Raw genomic sequence first — 17675 nt, 5'->3', positions numbered from 1 at the left:
GTATGTCCAAAAAATAGGAATTAACCCTGTACCCTAATACGAAGCCATGGATAACATAAAACTTTAAATGCCTGCTGATTCAGAAGAAATTTGTATACACCCATGGCGACATTGAACTCCTAAAACTAAAGCAATTAGAAATAAAGAAAGAAACAATCAAATGCAAAAAAAAAAAAAAAAAAAAAATACAAGATTAAAATCCAAAAAAAGTGTTTCATCTGGCAACATTAAAGACAATTGGCATGAACTGAAAACAGTTGTTAATTATACACTAAAACCAAGAACTGTGCCTGATACATTCGAACTTGACAAATTAAATTAATTTTACTGTAGATTTGATAATGTAGATAACACTTCCATGATTGAATAAGAGAAACACAGTCTAGACTGCGCTTTAGATAATACCGAAATTGTTGAAGTCAGTGAGCATGAAACTCAAGTCGCATTCTCGAAATTCTACGAAAGAAAAGCATCCGACCCTTACGCTATAGAAGGAAACATTCCCAAAGAATGTGCAGAACAATTATTTACACATATATTTTCAACATGTCCATCCATTGTACCTCTAACCCCCAAATTTGGAAAACGTCCGAAATTAAACCTATCCCCCAAAAAGATCAAATTAACTCAATGAGCGACTTGAGACCAGTTGCACTGATTTCAATTGTCATGAAAACACTTGAGTGACTCATCCTCTCTGGATTAAGAAATCGATTTGTGGCACATGCTGACGGTCACCAATTTGCCTACCGACGGCGGAAGAAGCATGAAAAATGCTATTTTGTTGTTTCTCAACAACATCTACGAGCACCTTGATCACGCCTGGAGCTATTGTAGTTTACTTTTCGCAGATTTTTCCTCCGCCTTTAAACAGATGTAACCTGAGTTACTTGCACAGAAAATCGCAACCTTGGGTATGTGTAATCATATTATTGCTTGGATTCTTGAATTTCTGACTGACAGGGTACAATACGTCCAGGTCCACAAAAAAGACAACACCGGAGCCCCTCAGGGCTGCGTAATATCCCCGGTACTTTTCACAGTGTACACAAACGACTGTTGAAGTCAAGATCAAGATATTTTCATCATCATCATCATCATCATCATCATCATCATCATCATCATCATCATCATCATCATCATCATCATCATCATCGTCATCATCATCATCATCATCATCACCACCATCATCATTATCATCATCATCATCATCATCATCATCATCATCATCATCATCATCATCATCATCGTCATCGTTATAATCATTATTATCATCACACTCCTCATACAGATGTCCAGCTTCGTATGTCAACAGTTGGCCTTTGTCGCACGGATGTCCATCTATATGACGAGGGACGACTAGATGACATTATTATCAATGAACCAATTACCATCGGCCACGAGATCAGCGGCACGGTCAGCAAAGTAGGCGTTGGGGTCACGACTCTGGCGGTTGGTAAGGGTTAGCTATATTATGTTTTATTTACAATTTATAATAAATTCGCATTAAATAAATGTTAAAGTGAATGACATAATCAGTCGGATGGTGCTAAGGTTTGAACTGAGACATTGCCAAGTGTAGTTAGAAGGTCAATTTAAAAAAATAAAAAATGAAGTCTTCTAAATTCCGGCTACATGATATACAACCACAAAGCAACAAAATCTCAGTAACGTAACAAGACAGTAAGTTTAGAGTAAGACCAGCCCTTCCAGAATATTGGTTCTTTTATCTCGATCAATCTAATAATGAGGCCCAGGTTGTCGAATACTCCAATTCAACTCGGCCAGAAAACTTTTACCTCATTTATCGATTGATTACAATCCCCTTCCCCCCCCCCCCCCCCCCCACCACACTCCGCAACTTGCGAAAATTGACCCCCCCCCCCCCCACACACACCCCGTATCTTGCCAAAATTGCCCCTCCCCCGCCTCGCATCTTGCCAAAATTGCCCCCCCCCCCCCCCACACACACACTCCTTATCTTGCCAACACTGACAACCCCCCCCCCCCCCCCCCCCCGCCAACACACTCCGCATTTTGCCAACATTGACACACCCCCCCAACACATACACTCCCAATTGACTTGTTGCATACTATTGAAATCTTAGACTTAAAGGAGGTTGTTTTTTAACCTATCAATTTGAAATAATATATTTTCGGCCAAAATACAAAAATGCGTTTTGTCAGACTACGGTAGAAAATGTCGGACAATTCTACAATCAATAAACTGACTGACAAGTCAGATTACTGTTTTCTACTTAATTGACATAAGTCATTGTCGTTAGTTCTATTTTCTAATTTAAAATGGAAATGCTGACTCCATTGTTATACAAGTGTTAAACCTTTGTATAATAACACCAAAATTAGTATACGTTCAGATCAAGCACGTAAGTTATTGTATTTGAATATGCGTTTAAAAAAAAAAACCTTGTTATGGTTAAGTGTGGCATCATGGGAAAAATCCTGAAAATAGTAGGAAAGGAAAGTGTTAAGTACTATGTTATCGTTAATTTGACTGGATTCGAATTTCATTTTTTTCTATGGTATTTAGACCATTCATAAGTGGAGTCCCTCAAGTTAGAGTAATTTGGCCATTCCTATTGATAATTTACATAAATGTAGAGTCCCCATTTATAATTTATATAAATGATCTCCCTACTATTATAAGTTCAAATTGATGCACTTAATTGATTTTTCTCTCGTGTGTTTGTATGTGAAGATGTTTCAAATGTTCTCTGCTTTCATTACAAAAGCCATAAAAATTTTAATCTGAAAATAAAAGTTGGCAAGTTGTCGAAGCTAGACATCTCAAAGAGCATGATCCTGATGACCTCCATCTTTTTCTACTGAGACAGGTATCATGTGAGATCCGTCAACATCGCACAATAATTTTTGATAAATCCTTAAGAACATGTTTGTATCAGACAACTGGAGAAAAAAAAGCAAATGTCAATGCTGTTAAAAGAAAGATGACAGAGGCTCTGCTTCAAACGTTGGTCCGATTACCCAAAGTGACACAGAGCTGGTAGAAGCTGTGGGCTGTAAACAGTAATAAACAAACATGAATAATATAACAGCTTCAAAAAAGAACAAAATAACAAACACGAAATGTTCCGGGCTCAAAACCATTCTTCAACCAACAGCGAAAAACAAAAAAATTATAAATAGATACATTACTTAAAACCCAGTTCGCAGGACTGAAATATATTCGGTAGATAGGTCCTCTCTGTTGCAAATCTCACTTTTGTGTCAAGTAAAATTCTTGATTCTGTTGTAAAAGATCAAATAGTGGAATTTCTTGAATCTCTTATTATGTTGCTTGATAATCAACATGCCTTTGATAATAATAATAATAATAATAATAATAATAATAATAATAATAATAATAATAATAATAATGATAATAATAACAATAATAATAATAATAATAATAATGATAATAATAATAATAATAATAATAATAATAATAATAATAATAATAATAATAATGATAATAATAATAATAATAATAATAATAATAATAATAATAATAATAATGAAGAGCTCTTATTATAGCGCTTTACCCCGTCTAAACAGGCACCATGCCCTTTACATTGACATCAATTGAAATATTTTTTAGAAATAAACGATCGCGTACCACGCCGTTATTGCAGGTGATGAACGATTTTACTTAATTTATTGATGTATATATAAAAAAGAAAAAAACAAAACAAAACAAAACAAACATTGATGTAATTTATTTATAGGACAGCGTGGCTTAGCAGCATGGTCTTTGCTTCGTACCCAAAAATACAGAGTTTGATAACCTGCCGCGCTGTGTGGCCTTGAGCAAGTCACACAACACAAGCTCACTTTGCCCGACGCTGCACTGCGGCTGACATTGACGAGAATCTGATATCTCGAAGTAAAGAAAATCTGTTTAAAATGTATGTACACAAATTTATGTGAATTGTTGTATGTGTAGTTTATACTTTCAGAGCTATTTGTTCTGTGGAGCCGGAGTATAATACGGTTATTTAGCATGAAACGGACAATAACAATTGCTTGCTACCCTCAGGATGGAAGATATCTATGGCAAAGCGCTTTCCGCCAGATCTAACAAACCCGGCTACCCGACCCAATCACCACTGGATGGGCTGAGAGGGGGGGGGGAAGGGGGGAGGGAGGAGGGGGGGGGGAGGGGGAGGGGGGGAGGGGGGGGGGGCAGGTGAGTCAGAAAATAGTTTCTAGTCAGTGATCAATCTCGGTCCATTTTCGTGTGAAGCGATAACACGCTTAATATATGGTTATTGATAAAAGTTCTTTGTTAATTTTGAATTTATGCAATAAGCCAAAAAAATAATTTAAAAATGAATAAATATATAAAATCTCTATTCTAAAAGCAGTCTATAACATTTTTCGTAAAACGGTTTGCATAAAAATTGGATGAGATAGGGCCAGTTCTTGCTGCCTTTGATAAACTCTCAATAAAATCCCAACCAATTAAATGGGCATTACATTACAGGGAAAAAAGACAGCAGCGTGTCACTTTTCATTTACAATTTTAAAAACCTTTCACAGTTTCACATTTTTCTGTGTGTTCAGACAATTTGTCTGACAGCATTTCAATTTACTGTCTACAGCCTTGCTAATAGAAAATAAACAAATTGCCGAGATCAGAATGAAAGACATTTTTATTTGTTAAACAAATAACACAAAAAACCCATCGGATTGCCCATTCATTAAAATAAACAATAGGATCTGGTCTGAAATGTTTCGGCCATTTCCTGTTCAACTAGATATCTTTTACAAAGTACGAAAATAATCCAAGCAACATCATGGTTGTTTGAAATAGGGTTGGATTTCAGGAGATTACAAATTTAGATAGAAAAGATTTAAATTCGTGTATCTTAGAACGGAACTGATTCCCTTGACATAGGTTGACGACTATAAACTGAAGTATAGGTATAAACTTAAACAAGTAAAAGTTGAAGTACTGGATAGGCAACTTTATTGCTTTAGTATATTTCTAGAATGTTTTCTTCAGTAGCTCAATTTGAGTAACATTCAATGTTTGCTCTACTTGTCCACTGGTTCTGTCATCAACATTATTATACTGTTTTCCATACCGATACAAATAATTCACACACATATACGCACTCAAATATCTCTCTCTCTCTCTCTCTCTCTCTCTCTCTCTCTCTCTCTCTCTCTCCCTCTCTCTCTCTCTCACACACACACACGCACACACGCATATATATATATATATATATATATATATATATATATATATATATATATATATTACTCTTTACTCACATTCTCTCACCGTACTCAGGTGTAAAATGAGCACTTGGAAGATTAACACCGTTATCTCTGTTCGAAAAATACAATATCGCATAACAGGCGTCATGTATCGTTTACATGTTAATTGTGGTTGTTGGTTTGGCACCCCTTGTAAAGTGCTTTGAGTATGGTTAGTGGATTTTGTCTTAAAATTATACTCAAGTTTTTAAAAAGTAAAACAAAAATTTTGAAAATCAATTCATTGTTTAAACATATTTTCAGGTATCCTATTTGTTACTTTCAGTGTAACATATTTAGTTTTGTTCTAAGCTTCTGGAAACCTCGCAATTTATGAAGGCTTGGTAGCTTTAACTTTGGCAGATTGTCCCAAAGAAAAAGAAAACAATCTCGACGTTTGACGTTGTAAAATAAATGAAATTACAGCTGTTCCAAGACTCGAATTCAATTAGAATTACCATCATTTTGTCTAAAAGTAAAGATCTATGGTATTGTAATGACGTTTTAACCAGATGCCAATAAGATCTTATAAAAATAATGATAATAAATAGCATATCTTTAGAAGCTCCTTTCGTCGAAACCTTAAAAAAAAAAAAACAAAAAAAAAACAAAAAAACAACAACAACAAAAAACAAAACTCAGTGTGCACCGCGGGATTTTAGTTATTTCCCCCTGTCTATTTAGCCATAGAATTTTTCCTAAACAATACATTACTTAGCTAAATGTCATATATTTTTGTATAGTTTTAATTTTTATAATTCTTACCCATCCCGACATGAGATGATGGGAAACAAATGAGGTTATACGTGAGTGAAGAACACATTTCACTTCAAAGTTGATGTTAGATATTCAATTTTTCGAGTACATCTTACATATAAGAAAAGGATTTTATGTTAGAAATGCATAAAAGAGTCATAACGATGGAGTGTATGGACAGAAACAAATAACAAATACCAACCAATAACGCTATATCATGAACAGAATCGTTTTTTAAAGAAATTAATGGTTTCAGCTGATATTTCATGAAATGGCAAGACAGAAATAAACTTCATTGACACAACAAAGATAAGACCATTGTAAGAAACTCTCTTATGAACACCTTTATCCAGGAAGCATTTTTAAAAAAAAAAAAAAAGAAAAAAGAGGGTACTACATCCCATTTGTGCAAAAAAAAAAAAAACAAAACCCGCAAGCTTTTCTTCATAGTAAGAATATTCATTTCATAGAAAAAGACAAAGAAAATCGTATACACACACACACACACACACACACACACATATATATATATATATATATATATATATATATATATATATATATATATATATATATAAGATGAGGATTGCATTTTAGAAACACATAACAATTAGTCTCAACGACGTAGTGCATGGACAGAAAAAATCACAAATACCAATCAACAGGCTATATTATGAAAAAAATCGTTTTTAACTCTCTCCTTACCAGCGATTTTCAGGATTTTCCCCACAACTTCACACCCAACTAACATAAAAATAGATTTTCTATCACTCTGACATTATAGCAGTAAAGTTTTTGCCATACATTATTTCTTTAGCAAAACATGCTCTACAACACACAGTTCATTTTCTTTAAATTTTATGGTGTACAAAAGAAATTTGAATAAGAAAAATGTTTGTTGTATCGTAACGAATGTGACGATTTTCCTATAGTTGGTAAGGAGAGGGTTAAAGATGGGTTATTAGTTAACAGTTTAGTATCGGGGCGAAATGTGCATTTTTACTCTGCCTCTGCTAAACTCTGAACAATAAAACTAATACGTTTTTAAAATTTTGGCCAGAAAACTCAATGAAGTCTCAAGTTTGACAATTTTTGAAAAGATGACGGTAATTTGAATCGATCGATATTTGAAGAACGAGTTTCCTGACCAGAATTATTAAAACGAATATCTATTTATTTAGAGCAGAGTGTGACTGAGTTTTTTTTTTTTGATGCCATAATCTTGATTCATATTAAAGCTTCCTCATCGATCTCTTTATTCTTACTTTCATATCTTAAGGAGATAGAGTGGCCATCGACCCGTGTCGACCTTGTGGACACTGTAAACTTTGTAAGAAGAACAGGACTAACCTTTGTGAGAACATAACTCTGTCAGGGGTTATCAAAATTGACGGAGGATTTGCTTATTATATGACCACGCCGGCCAGCACTTGTTACAAGTAAATGTTTAAACAAAAATCATATTGTTTGTACAATATGTCTATAGCTATGTCGTTGTCGTCGTTGTCAACATCATCATAATCATTTTCATCAGTGTTCATTATAACAATCATCAACATCATGATCATGATCATCATCATCATCATCATCATCATGATCATGATCATCATCATCATCATCATCATCATCATCATCATCATCATCATCATCATCATCATCATCTTCTTCTTCTTCTTCTTCTTCTTCTTCTTCTTCTTCTTCATCGATCTTCTTCTTCTCCGTCTTCTTGGAGCTGCCCTCTTCCTCCTCATTCTTCTCATGTTTTTTCCTCGTCTTCCTTATTTTTATCTCTATTATATCGACTACCGCTCTACCACTATTATCACTACTGCCACCACCACCATTGCACCATGAACAACGTGAGATGACATGTGGCCATTGGTAACAAAATATTGCACCGATTGAAATTATAATAAAATATATTATTTTTGTTGGAAGTGTCCAGAGCGCTTTACAGGGGCATCAACAATTCAATTTGGAAAATAACATAGTCTTAAGTTGCTTTTTAAGCACATCTTCCGATGAAAAATACCGTATTTCTTTTGGAAGTTTGTTCCAGAGGGTTGGGATGTTTCTAGAAAGGGATCGTCCTCCACACGACACGGAAGAGTTCTTTCCTTGAGTGACATGCAATGAAGAGTTCGGGTTGGTGTATATAACTCCAATTTACAAGTTGCTTGATATGTGTTGAGGCATTTAAAACACAATATCAGAACTGTGGACAATATTCGCTCCCTAAGAGGAAGCATAGCTCTTTTAATAAAGATGTGACGCACGATTTTTCTTGCTGCGCTTAAGGACTAATCTTACAGCAATGTTTTGAATTCTTTGCAGCCTGAGTATTGTCTCGCTGGTGAGGTTAAAAGAGAGAGAGAGAGAGAGAGAGAGAGAGAGAGAGAGAGAGAGAGAGAGAGAGTGAGAGAGAGAGAGAGAGACTAGTCAAGTTTTGAAAGAACCAATGGTGTAATCAAGGTTTTTGTCACATCTGTATTTATGTAGTTTCTAATTTTCCCAATTCTGTTAAAATGGAAATTTAGGCATTGAGAAAGATATTTTATCTGCCGGCTAATGTCATATTCTCATCCATAAAGATCCCGAGACTTTTAACAGCAGGTGAACTTTCCACAATCGATCCATTATGTTACATTTGGTATTTCCAAAAGAATTTGTAATATTGGGATGACATAAAATGACAATTTCATCTTTCAACTTTAATTTATTTGTTGTCATCCGATGTTTATATCATGTTTACACTTTTCGATGGTAAGTAACGTTTCGATTAGATCATTTTGCTCATATGCCATATGGTGACAGTTTATCTAACGCTTCTCTTGTGTTAGGTACTTTGTTTTCAAAGAAAGAAGCGAACACCTCACATACATCTTTGTCATTTCCTGAGGACTTTATTTGACGATTTTGAATTATGTAGTAGTTCATCTGTGATAGCAAAAATTTCTTTATATGTCCCTTTAAAAATTTTTTTCCGAAGATAGTGTTGACATTGTCCCTCAGCTACTCTTGTGTACCCCTAGAGCTGTTTTGTCAACGGGATTGGGCGCTATACAAATAAATTTTATTATTATTATTATTATTATTATTATTATTATTATTATTATTATTATTATTATTATTATTATTATTATTATTATTATTATTATTCAGGATGGCGATATTCACTCGGTGTCTCTTGTCTTTAAATATTTCTCGGTGGACCTAAAGTTTTGATTTCTCCACTGCTTTCAGTCTGTCTCTGTTCTCTCTTTTTTTTTCTCGAATTTCATCTGAGAGCCACGGCGAGCTCGGGCGAATAGTGAAAGTGCGATTCCGGAGTGGAGCATTGTGATCAAGGACCTTTTGCAAAGTAGTGCATAATTTATGTGCCGATGGACTTTCACTTGACTTTAAAGATGTTACAATGTCTCTTTTAAATTTATGGGGATCAATTTGACTTTTTGATCGTGATAAAAGTGTTCTTTTTGGTCATTTATTTGATTGTACATGTCCTTGAAAGGTAAGCAAAAAAAATGATCAGATAACGCAACGTCCTTGAATTTTATAACTTTAAGTGGACTGTCTTCCTTCTCTTACCATAAGTAAATCTAAACAATGTCCCGCTTTGTGAGTTGGTTTGTCAATTAGTTGTATCAGGTTGTATGTTTCCAATAATGATTTTCATCTTCCTGGCATCGGAGCACGATGAGTCATCCATGTGGAAATTGAAGTCGCCCGTAACGATGAAAGGTGTATTAGTTGTAGATCTTGAATAGGTTAACATTTGTCAAATTCATCAATAAATGTTGATGTTGTGAATTTATTTATCATACTGGGTAGGGGAAGGGGGCGATACACACATACTTTAGTCAGATGCTGCGAGGACGATTGAATGCGGAGGGCGGCCGCTTCGAATGTACCAAAACTTGACTCTAGTATATTCCCTGGTGTAATGACAGATTTTATATTTCTATAAAAGAATGCAAAACACAATCCTTTACGACCGATTCGTGGAATGATTTGAATGAGTAACCATTTGATGTCATTTCGGCCTGTGTAAACGCATCTTCCGATTTTAGCTACGTCTTTAATAAACAACGAATCAATGCCCATTTCAATATTATCAGGTCTTTTATATCTTGAGTTTTTATATTTGTTGATTGAGAATTTAGACAACCGATGACAACATTTCTTTCTTTCTTCTTACTATTCACTTTTATTATATTCTCTTAGTCATTGTTTTCATTAAAGCCATTCACACCAATCGATGAGTTTGGTTGACGGGCTCAGTGATTTCTGGTGTGTTGGTGGTTGACGAATAGGCTGAACATTAATCGCCCTCTGTTTTCTTCGTCCGCCCCTCAGACCTCGTCTATTAGTTTTAAAAATAGATGTAAATGGGAACGGTGAACAAAGTATAAAACACAGATAAAATGGCTGATGTTATAGAATCCATTCTAAAAATCAATTTTATTGAAAGCAGAATTATTTAAAATATTCTTAACCTATTTAAAGGGTTACACGGTGATATAACAATTATTCCATCCAGTATAAAATCCAATTTGAGAATGAAGAGTAAATCCAACACAAAAAAATACAAGTAATCACAACACATTCGACACAGCTGCCGTCAGGCGCAAAAAAAAAATGTTTGAAGTGTATCTGTGTATTAAACTGCTGGCTTACTATCTTAGCGCCTGCAGCATCCCAATCATCCGATTGGGGCGCCTCGGCTGCTTCTTTTGATTTGTTCTGCCAAATTTCTTAGGGACGCGAGGTCTTCCTCTGTTTTTAATTTGGGTTGAAGGTGTTTGAAGTCCCTGTTCAGTACTGTGTATATTGTCGTTGGTGGTCTCTTTTTTAAACTAGGACCGAAATAAATAAATCATTAACAAAGTAAGCTTCATTTTTGTGGAACAAGGTAACACAATTATATACCTCGTGCTCAAACTTAATTCCTCTGGTAAGAGGGCAATGTTTTTTCATCTTGCTTCTAACTGCAACATAAAGAAGTAGACTCAATGCCAAAAGTACTCAACCTAAAGCTAATGAAAGAGTGAAAATGGAGAGGCATCGTATGGGAACATACATTGTCTGTTTTGCTCCCATACGAAGCCTCTCCATTTTCACTCTTTCGTTAGTATTTTCACAAACACCGGCTTCAGGCAGCCCCTACCGTTTTCTACTCAACCTAAAGCTGTGAAACAATCTCAGTTGCAATCAACAACCAGTGAAGATATCACCTTTTTCTAGCAGTTCTGTATTACATTGCTAATCAAAAATCATTTCTCTTTTATTAAAATGATGAGAGAATTATTATTTTCTATGAAAATTATATCTAGACTTTAAACGAAATTATTACAAATTGTTTCCTTGAGGAACGTAGTTTTTTAGTTCTGGTCGATAGTAATCCTCAGTTTGATTGAGTACGAGAAGGTAGTGGTGCCGATGGTGGAGAAGAAGGAGGCGGAGGAGGAGGATGGAGGGAGGAGGAGGCGGAAAAGGAGGAGAAAACAATATACTAAAAATAAAACAAATAAAATAATTAAACAATCGCTTTTTATTTGTTGCCACTCACTTAGTAAATCTACAAATATCTATTACTGTAAACGTCAGTTGTCGATTGAAATCTTAAATTTATTTTTCTCCTTCACAGAATGTCCTGGGACCAAAAATAGACGTTTACATCTTTTTTTTTGTCAGGCAAAACACTAGGCACAAAACGTGTCCTCGGGGTGCATGTGTGACATCAAATAAAATTACCACGAGCTTATTACAAACTCCCCCGCTTAAGATCAATAACTTATTGATGCTGGACTCAAATGCTTGCAATACGATTTGGGAGAAGTTAGACAAATAAAGAATCTATTCTGTTCATCATTGTGAAATTAATTGAGAAAAAAAAAGAAAACGATGACGAAATAACCCTCTAGCTCTTCTAAATTTTATTTGTACCTTTGTTCAAAGACAAATACAGACCAGTAAAAGAATACATTCTGAAGTTCAGTGGATATGGTATTAGGTATTATTATGGCATTAGTTTGTATTCTGATGAGTGACCATGGCTACATTTGCTCCAAGGTATTATCCAAGTATTACTATTGTGTTATTGTGTTTAGTGACCGAGTGGTTAAGACATAGCACTGTGACGGGAAAGTCCCGAGTTCGAGCCCAGCTTCAGGCAATTTCGTTTATTTCCTTGGGCAAGATTATTAACCCCCGATATGCTCACTTTGGACAACATTGGTGATTCCTGTTGACATCAGACATCCTGTTTGATGGGTTATCTTTATTCTTTCATGGTACGCCTAAGCGACGGGACCTAATGGTGTCGTTGCGTAATTATTTTTTATCGCGTTTGAAAGGTGATACAAAGTCATTTGACCTACTAGGCACTACGTCCTGATAACCTGATATCATATCATCATTAATAACTAATACTAAATAAGTTAAAGAATAAATGTTTCTATATTTAGAAGTCATAGTAAAATAAAATTGCATTCAAAACTTATTTTCTCAGTCGACAAAGCATTTTTCAAGATCATATTAGTAATAAACACACAAAAAAAGGGAAAAAACACCCCCCCCCCCTTTCCGATGGCAGTTATAAAATAAGATAAGAAAAAATAAGATAATTACTTTATTGATTCTGACTAGAAATTATCATAATGTTAGACATAATTCAACGTTATAATAACAAAAGTTTTATCATGGATTTATTGATCAAATTACGAACCTAATCTAAGTCTAAATAAGATAAAATTAATAAATATACAGCAGGTACAAGAAAAGATATAAAAATAGGACATGTAGGTGGAATAAAATTGTAAAAATAGATAAGTAGTGTAAATATATTACTAATGAGACACAATTGATTGGATATCAACGATTTAAACTGATAATGATCAAAATAATGACAGTGATGAGTTTATGATTTTGATGATGATGATGATGATGATGATGATGATGATGATGATGATGATGATGATGATGATGATGATGATGATGATGATGATGGCAAATAAATGTGTGCCTGGCATCTGCCACATTCTAGTTTTACAGCGAAGATTACATCGAGTATATTTTATAGATATAAATATAATTATTACGATGTGATTGGAATTGGATTCACTAGTCTGATGTCACGTCGCCCAGCAACGGCGAGCAGCCTGGCTCTAAACAAAGAAAATTGGTACTTTTCATTCTTCATGCTGGCTAGAACTTTTCATATGTTATGTTCTCAGAATGTATAAAAGTCAAAACACGATCATATTAATAATGTTTTTCTCCTCTTGAAACACTTTGATGCTCGTCGGAGAAATATTTCATGAGGGCGTCCGCCATTGTTCCGATTGTTTAAAGCCGGTTACTAAGTTACCATGCGTCATTACGAGGGAAGTGACGTCATGACTGTTGAAGCGTATTCTAAACAAATTAACTTTGTCCTTAATTTTCATTTTAAATTTTAGGCTCCCGGATCATGTGTCTTTGGAGGAGGGAGCCATGATGGAGCCAATGTCTGTAGGCGTGAATGCTGTACGAAGAGCCAACATGACTGAAGGGGATTACGTCATTGTCATTGGAGCAGGTATGGCATTTTCTATGCAGCATGAAATAAATATCCTTTTTTGCCTTTACGTTTGATTTACATCAACCACGTTAAAATTTGAAACTTGGTCAACGCCGTATTTGAAATTAATCTAGATTAGTGAGTGATATAATTTCAAAATTAGATATGAATTAATAGAATTTTCTTATCTGTTAAAAAGTAATGTCATGTTAGGATATATATATATATATATATTTATATATATATATATATATATATATATATATATATATATATATATAATAAGCATTACTCACTATACTTAAAATATGTTAGGGAAGTACGGTAACATTCCATACAAAGAGGAAAGAAAAGTACAAGAATGTTATGTCAAATTGAAACTCAATTTTTAAAAAAAAAAAAACAACAACAAAAAAAACCCCCCAAAAAAACCCAACAAAACAGTACAAAGAAATACAAATGTCTTATTTTTTTTAGAATGTTGTTTTCAACATGTTTTGCTGTGCCGTACACTGTATGATAAACATCTTTTCAAATTTGTTTCCGAATCTACTAGTGTCTATTTGCCAAGTTTCAGTTTAAATGATAATAGAGCTGCCAAAGCATGTGATGGTCAAACAGCACCACCGTGGTTTTTTAGTGTTAATACTATCTGCTAGGGGCTGTAGACCTTTCAAAAAATGAAAAAAACATCTTCAAATATAAGAAAAGAACAAAACTATGCTATCCACGAGATGCATTGAACTCCGACCCCTCTCTCTTAAATCCACAGTCGTGTATCGCGAATGGCATTGTCTTTTTGAGGTATGACAATACTCTTCAACAGTCGTAACGTCACTTCCTTCCTATTGACGCATGGTAACTTAGTAACACTGGCTCTAAACTATCGGAACAATGGCGGACGCCCGTATGAAATATTTCTCCGGCGAGTATAAAAGCGTATCCAGAGGAAAAATACATGAATCTGATCATGTTTTGACTTTTGCACATTCTGATCACAAGACATATGAAAAGTTCTAGCCAGCATGAAGAAGAAAAAGTAATGATTTTCTTTGTTTAGAACCAAGATGCCGCCGTTGCTGGGCGGCCTCACATCAGACTATTGAATCCAATTGTCTACGGTAAAGCTCGTCTCTGGTTTGAGTTCGATCAAACCGACTCTTTCCATAAATGTTAGTCCTGTCTACATGATATTATTTATCTAAATCCAATTGGTTTCATTTCGAGAAATGACATTTATGAAATTACCCGAGGGAAAGTTATAAATTAAAACTTTTAATTTAGATAGTAAATAGACGTTTCCGACAATAGTAACATCCGTGGGATTTTTCATCATTCACTTCATCGTTTGAGACGTCTTGATGTCTATGCAATTGCGATTTGTAAACAAAATAACGTTATCCTATTCTTGAAAGTAAATATTCAACTACAATTTATAAAAGATTGAAATGTGAAGGTGGAAAACTAGCAAGCTGAAGATACAACTGGAATGCTAAATAATTTAAATAGAGAAATACAAGAGAAATAAGTTTATATAAAATCTGCTCCTCCAAATTGGCATAGACAATTTGATTTTGTTAATGATGATAATATTACGAACCAAAATAACGTGTTAAATTAATAGCCGATCTTTTGCCTGGTGGAGTCCGATGGATCGTATCTTTTGGGAGAGATGACACTGTTGTCAATATATGTCATTTCTCTTCATTATTATTATTATTATTATTATTATTATTATTATTATTATTATTATTATTATTATTATTATTATTATTATTATTATTATTATTATTATTATTATTATTATTATTATTAATATTATTATTATTAGTATTCCTGCTACAGCTTCGACGTAACATTAATCCCTGACCAAAAAAAAAAAAAACAAAACAAAAAACCCAATAAAAATCCCCAAAAAACCCAACTCACTTCTGCTTTCATTCGGGTTAACGTATTCAAAATAAATAAATAAATAAATATATAAATAAATAAAAAAAAAATAAATAAATACGTTGAACGACAACAAAAACACTACAGTAAAGAAAAATGGTGAGAAAAAAATAGATGTTATATCTAGTCTATAAATAATCTGGTATAGTTTCCAGTTTCAAATTGCGTCGTAAATCTTGGGAATCGAAGAAATTGATTTAAATAAATGTATAATTCCGTTATAAAATCGCAACAATCTCGGTACCTTTCACCGAACAGATAGAAGTATTAACATAGGCTACTGATTAATTTCCATAATATCGGAAAGTAGTCTGGTTTTCCCATGTAGACGACAAACATAAAGACACACACACACACACACACACACACACACACACACACACAAACATGTACACACACACGCGGGTTCATCGCCCTTGGAATCTTCTTTACTTTGATGGAACTATAACTAATCCAGAGACTACTCTTGTCGCTGAACTAATCCCATTAGCCTATAACTGAATTCTATTTTTTCTCCCGTGCTTGTTGTAAGTGAAAACCTATCATATTATTTTATCTCATCACTTTTATATTATCCTGACTGTCGTATTCAAATTTCATTGTTTTGAAATGACATAAAAGTGTTCCGTGCGTCGTAAAGCTTCTTATAGATAGTATCATAGATAGCACAGGTAGTCTGTGGATAGTATGCGCTTGGCTAATAAGCTCCGAACATTGCCATCCGAAGTATAGCGACCCAACATACAAAACAATGTGTAACCTTAAACGTTTATATTCTGGTTAATACAGTTTAGTGAGAATTACTCAAAAACGCGGATGGAAAGAACAATAAAGTGACTGGAGTGACGTCAACTTCATTCTATAGTGTGCGCTTGGCTAAGAAGCTCACAACATTGCCATCCGGAAGTATAAGTACCAATACACCAAAAACCTTAAATGTAGTCTGGTTAATACAGTTTAGTGAGAATTACTTATAAACGCGGATGGCAAAAAAAAAAACCCAAACCCCCCCCCCCCAAAAAAAAAAAACAAAAAAAACACGATAACAAAGACCCTCGTGACGTCAACTTCATTCTATCTATAATGCCAAGAAGTCAAAATATTTATATTAGAGATGGGTATTTTTTCCTTAAAGTATCATGCAAGATGAGTAGTGAGAGGATAATAGGGACAATGGCTGAATGGTGAGTTATGGTTGAAAATCACTGAAAGGAGGAGTGTGATCGCGAGAGCACAATGCCATTATATTTTGCGAGTGCCTGTTCGTGTATGAGCCCCTGTGTGTGTGTGTGTGTGTGTGTGTGTGTGTGTGTGTGTGTGTGTGTGTGTGTGTGTGTGTTTGTGTTTATGGTTGCGAGTTGCGGGTGTTTCATTTTTTCGTGGAGTTATGTTTTAGTTTGTATGTCAGTGTGTCTGTGCGTATAATACCAGTTTAATGGCCTAAATGGAACCTTGTAATGAAATTATTTAACACATTATCTGGTCTCGTTTTCAACGCACCGATCCTCACCCCATCTTCAACGAAGAAAAAAATTACCCGTGGGGTAAATAACCATTTAGGAAAATATCAATGAACCTTGAGCATAGCACTTATATGCGGAAGAGTATGTTAAATACCCAATAAATACACATTGTTTTCAATTTTATCCTAAACTCTCTCTCCCTTTGAGTAAATCGAAAACAGACCTTTATTTCTAATTTAAGTGTACACGATGTCGTATTAAATGTTCTAAACTATTTTGAAGACTATTAGATAATGAAAACATTGCTGTTTGAGCTCGAAAAATAAACGACAATAGGAAATTGAATGGAAGCTCAAATTAATATGCGAAGACAGAAAAAGTGGACGTTTCGGGTTTCCCTTTATCAACAAAACAAATGAATGGGACACTAAGGACGATGTGGTGTTGTTAAGGGGAATAAACAAAACAATGATCAAATGTTTTTAATTTGTCTTAGCAACGCCATTCTCAAATTAATATCTCATTTGCTGTTATTGCATGCTCCATTCATTGTATTGATGAAGGGGAAACCAGAAACGTTCACATTATCTGTCTTCGATTATTAAATTGAAGATAATAATAATAATGCTGAAAACTTATATAGCGCTATAACTCCGAGACAC

General features: G+C 34.4%; 1 protein-coding gene across 1 annotated transcript in view; it reads left to right on the top strand.

Moving 5' to 3' along the window:
* The window catches only part of LOC144966778 (sorbitol dehydrogenase-like), a 49438-nt gene that overhangs the window by 25000 nt on the left and 6763 nt on the right, over positions 1–17675 (top strand). The window contains exons 3-5 of the mRNA XM_078903557.1: positions 1292–1456; positions 7319–7478; positions 13500–13618. Coding sequence (XP_078759683.1) covers positions 1306–1456; positions 7319–7478; positions 13500–13618 — 430 coding nt within the window. The 5' untranslated portion in view covers positions 1292–1305. The remainder of the gene's footprint in view (positions 1–1291; positions 1457–7318; positions 7479–13499; positions 13619–17675) is intronic.

The sequence above is a fragment of the Berghia stephanieae genome, chromosome 2, assembly GCF_034508935.2.
Source record: "Berghia stephanieae isolate SIO BIC M18660-M18661 chromosome 2, UCSD_Bste_1.3, whole genome shotgun sequence".
Classification (NCBI taxonomy): Eukaryota; Metazoa; Mollusca; class Gastropoda; order Nudibranchia; family Aeolidiidae; genus Berghia; species Berghia stephanieae.
This window is presented reverse-complemented; position numbering and strand designations above follow the sequence as displayed.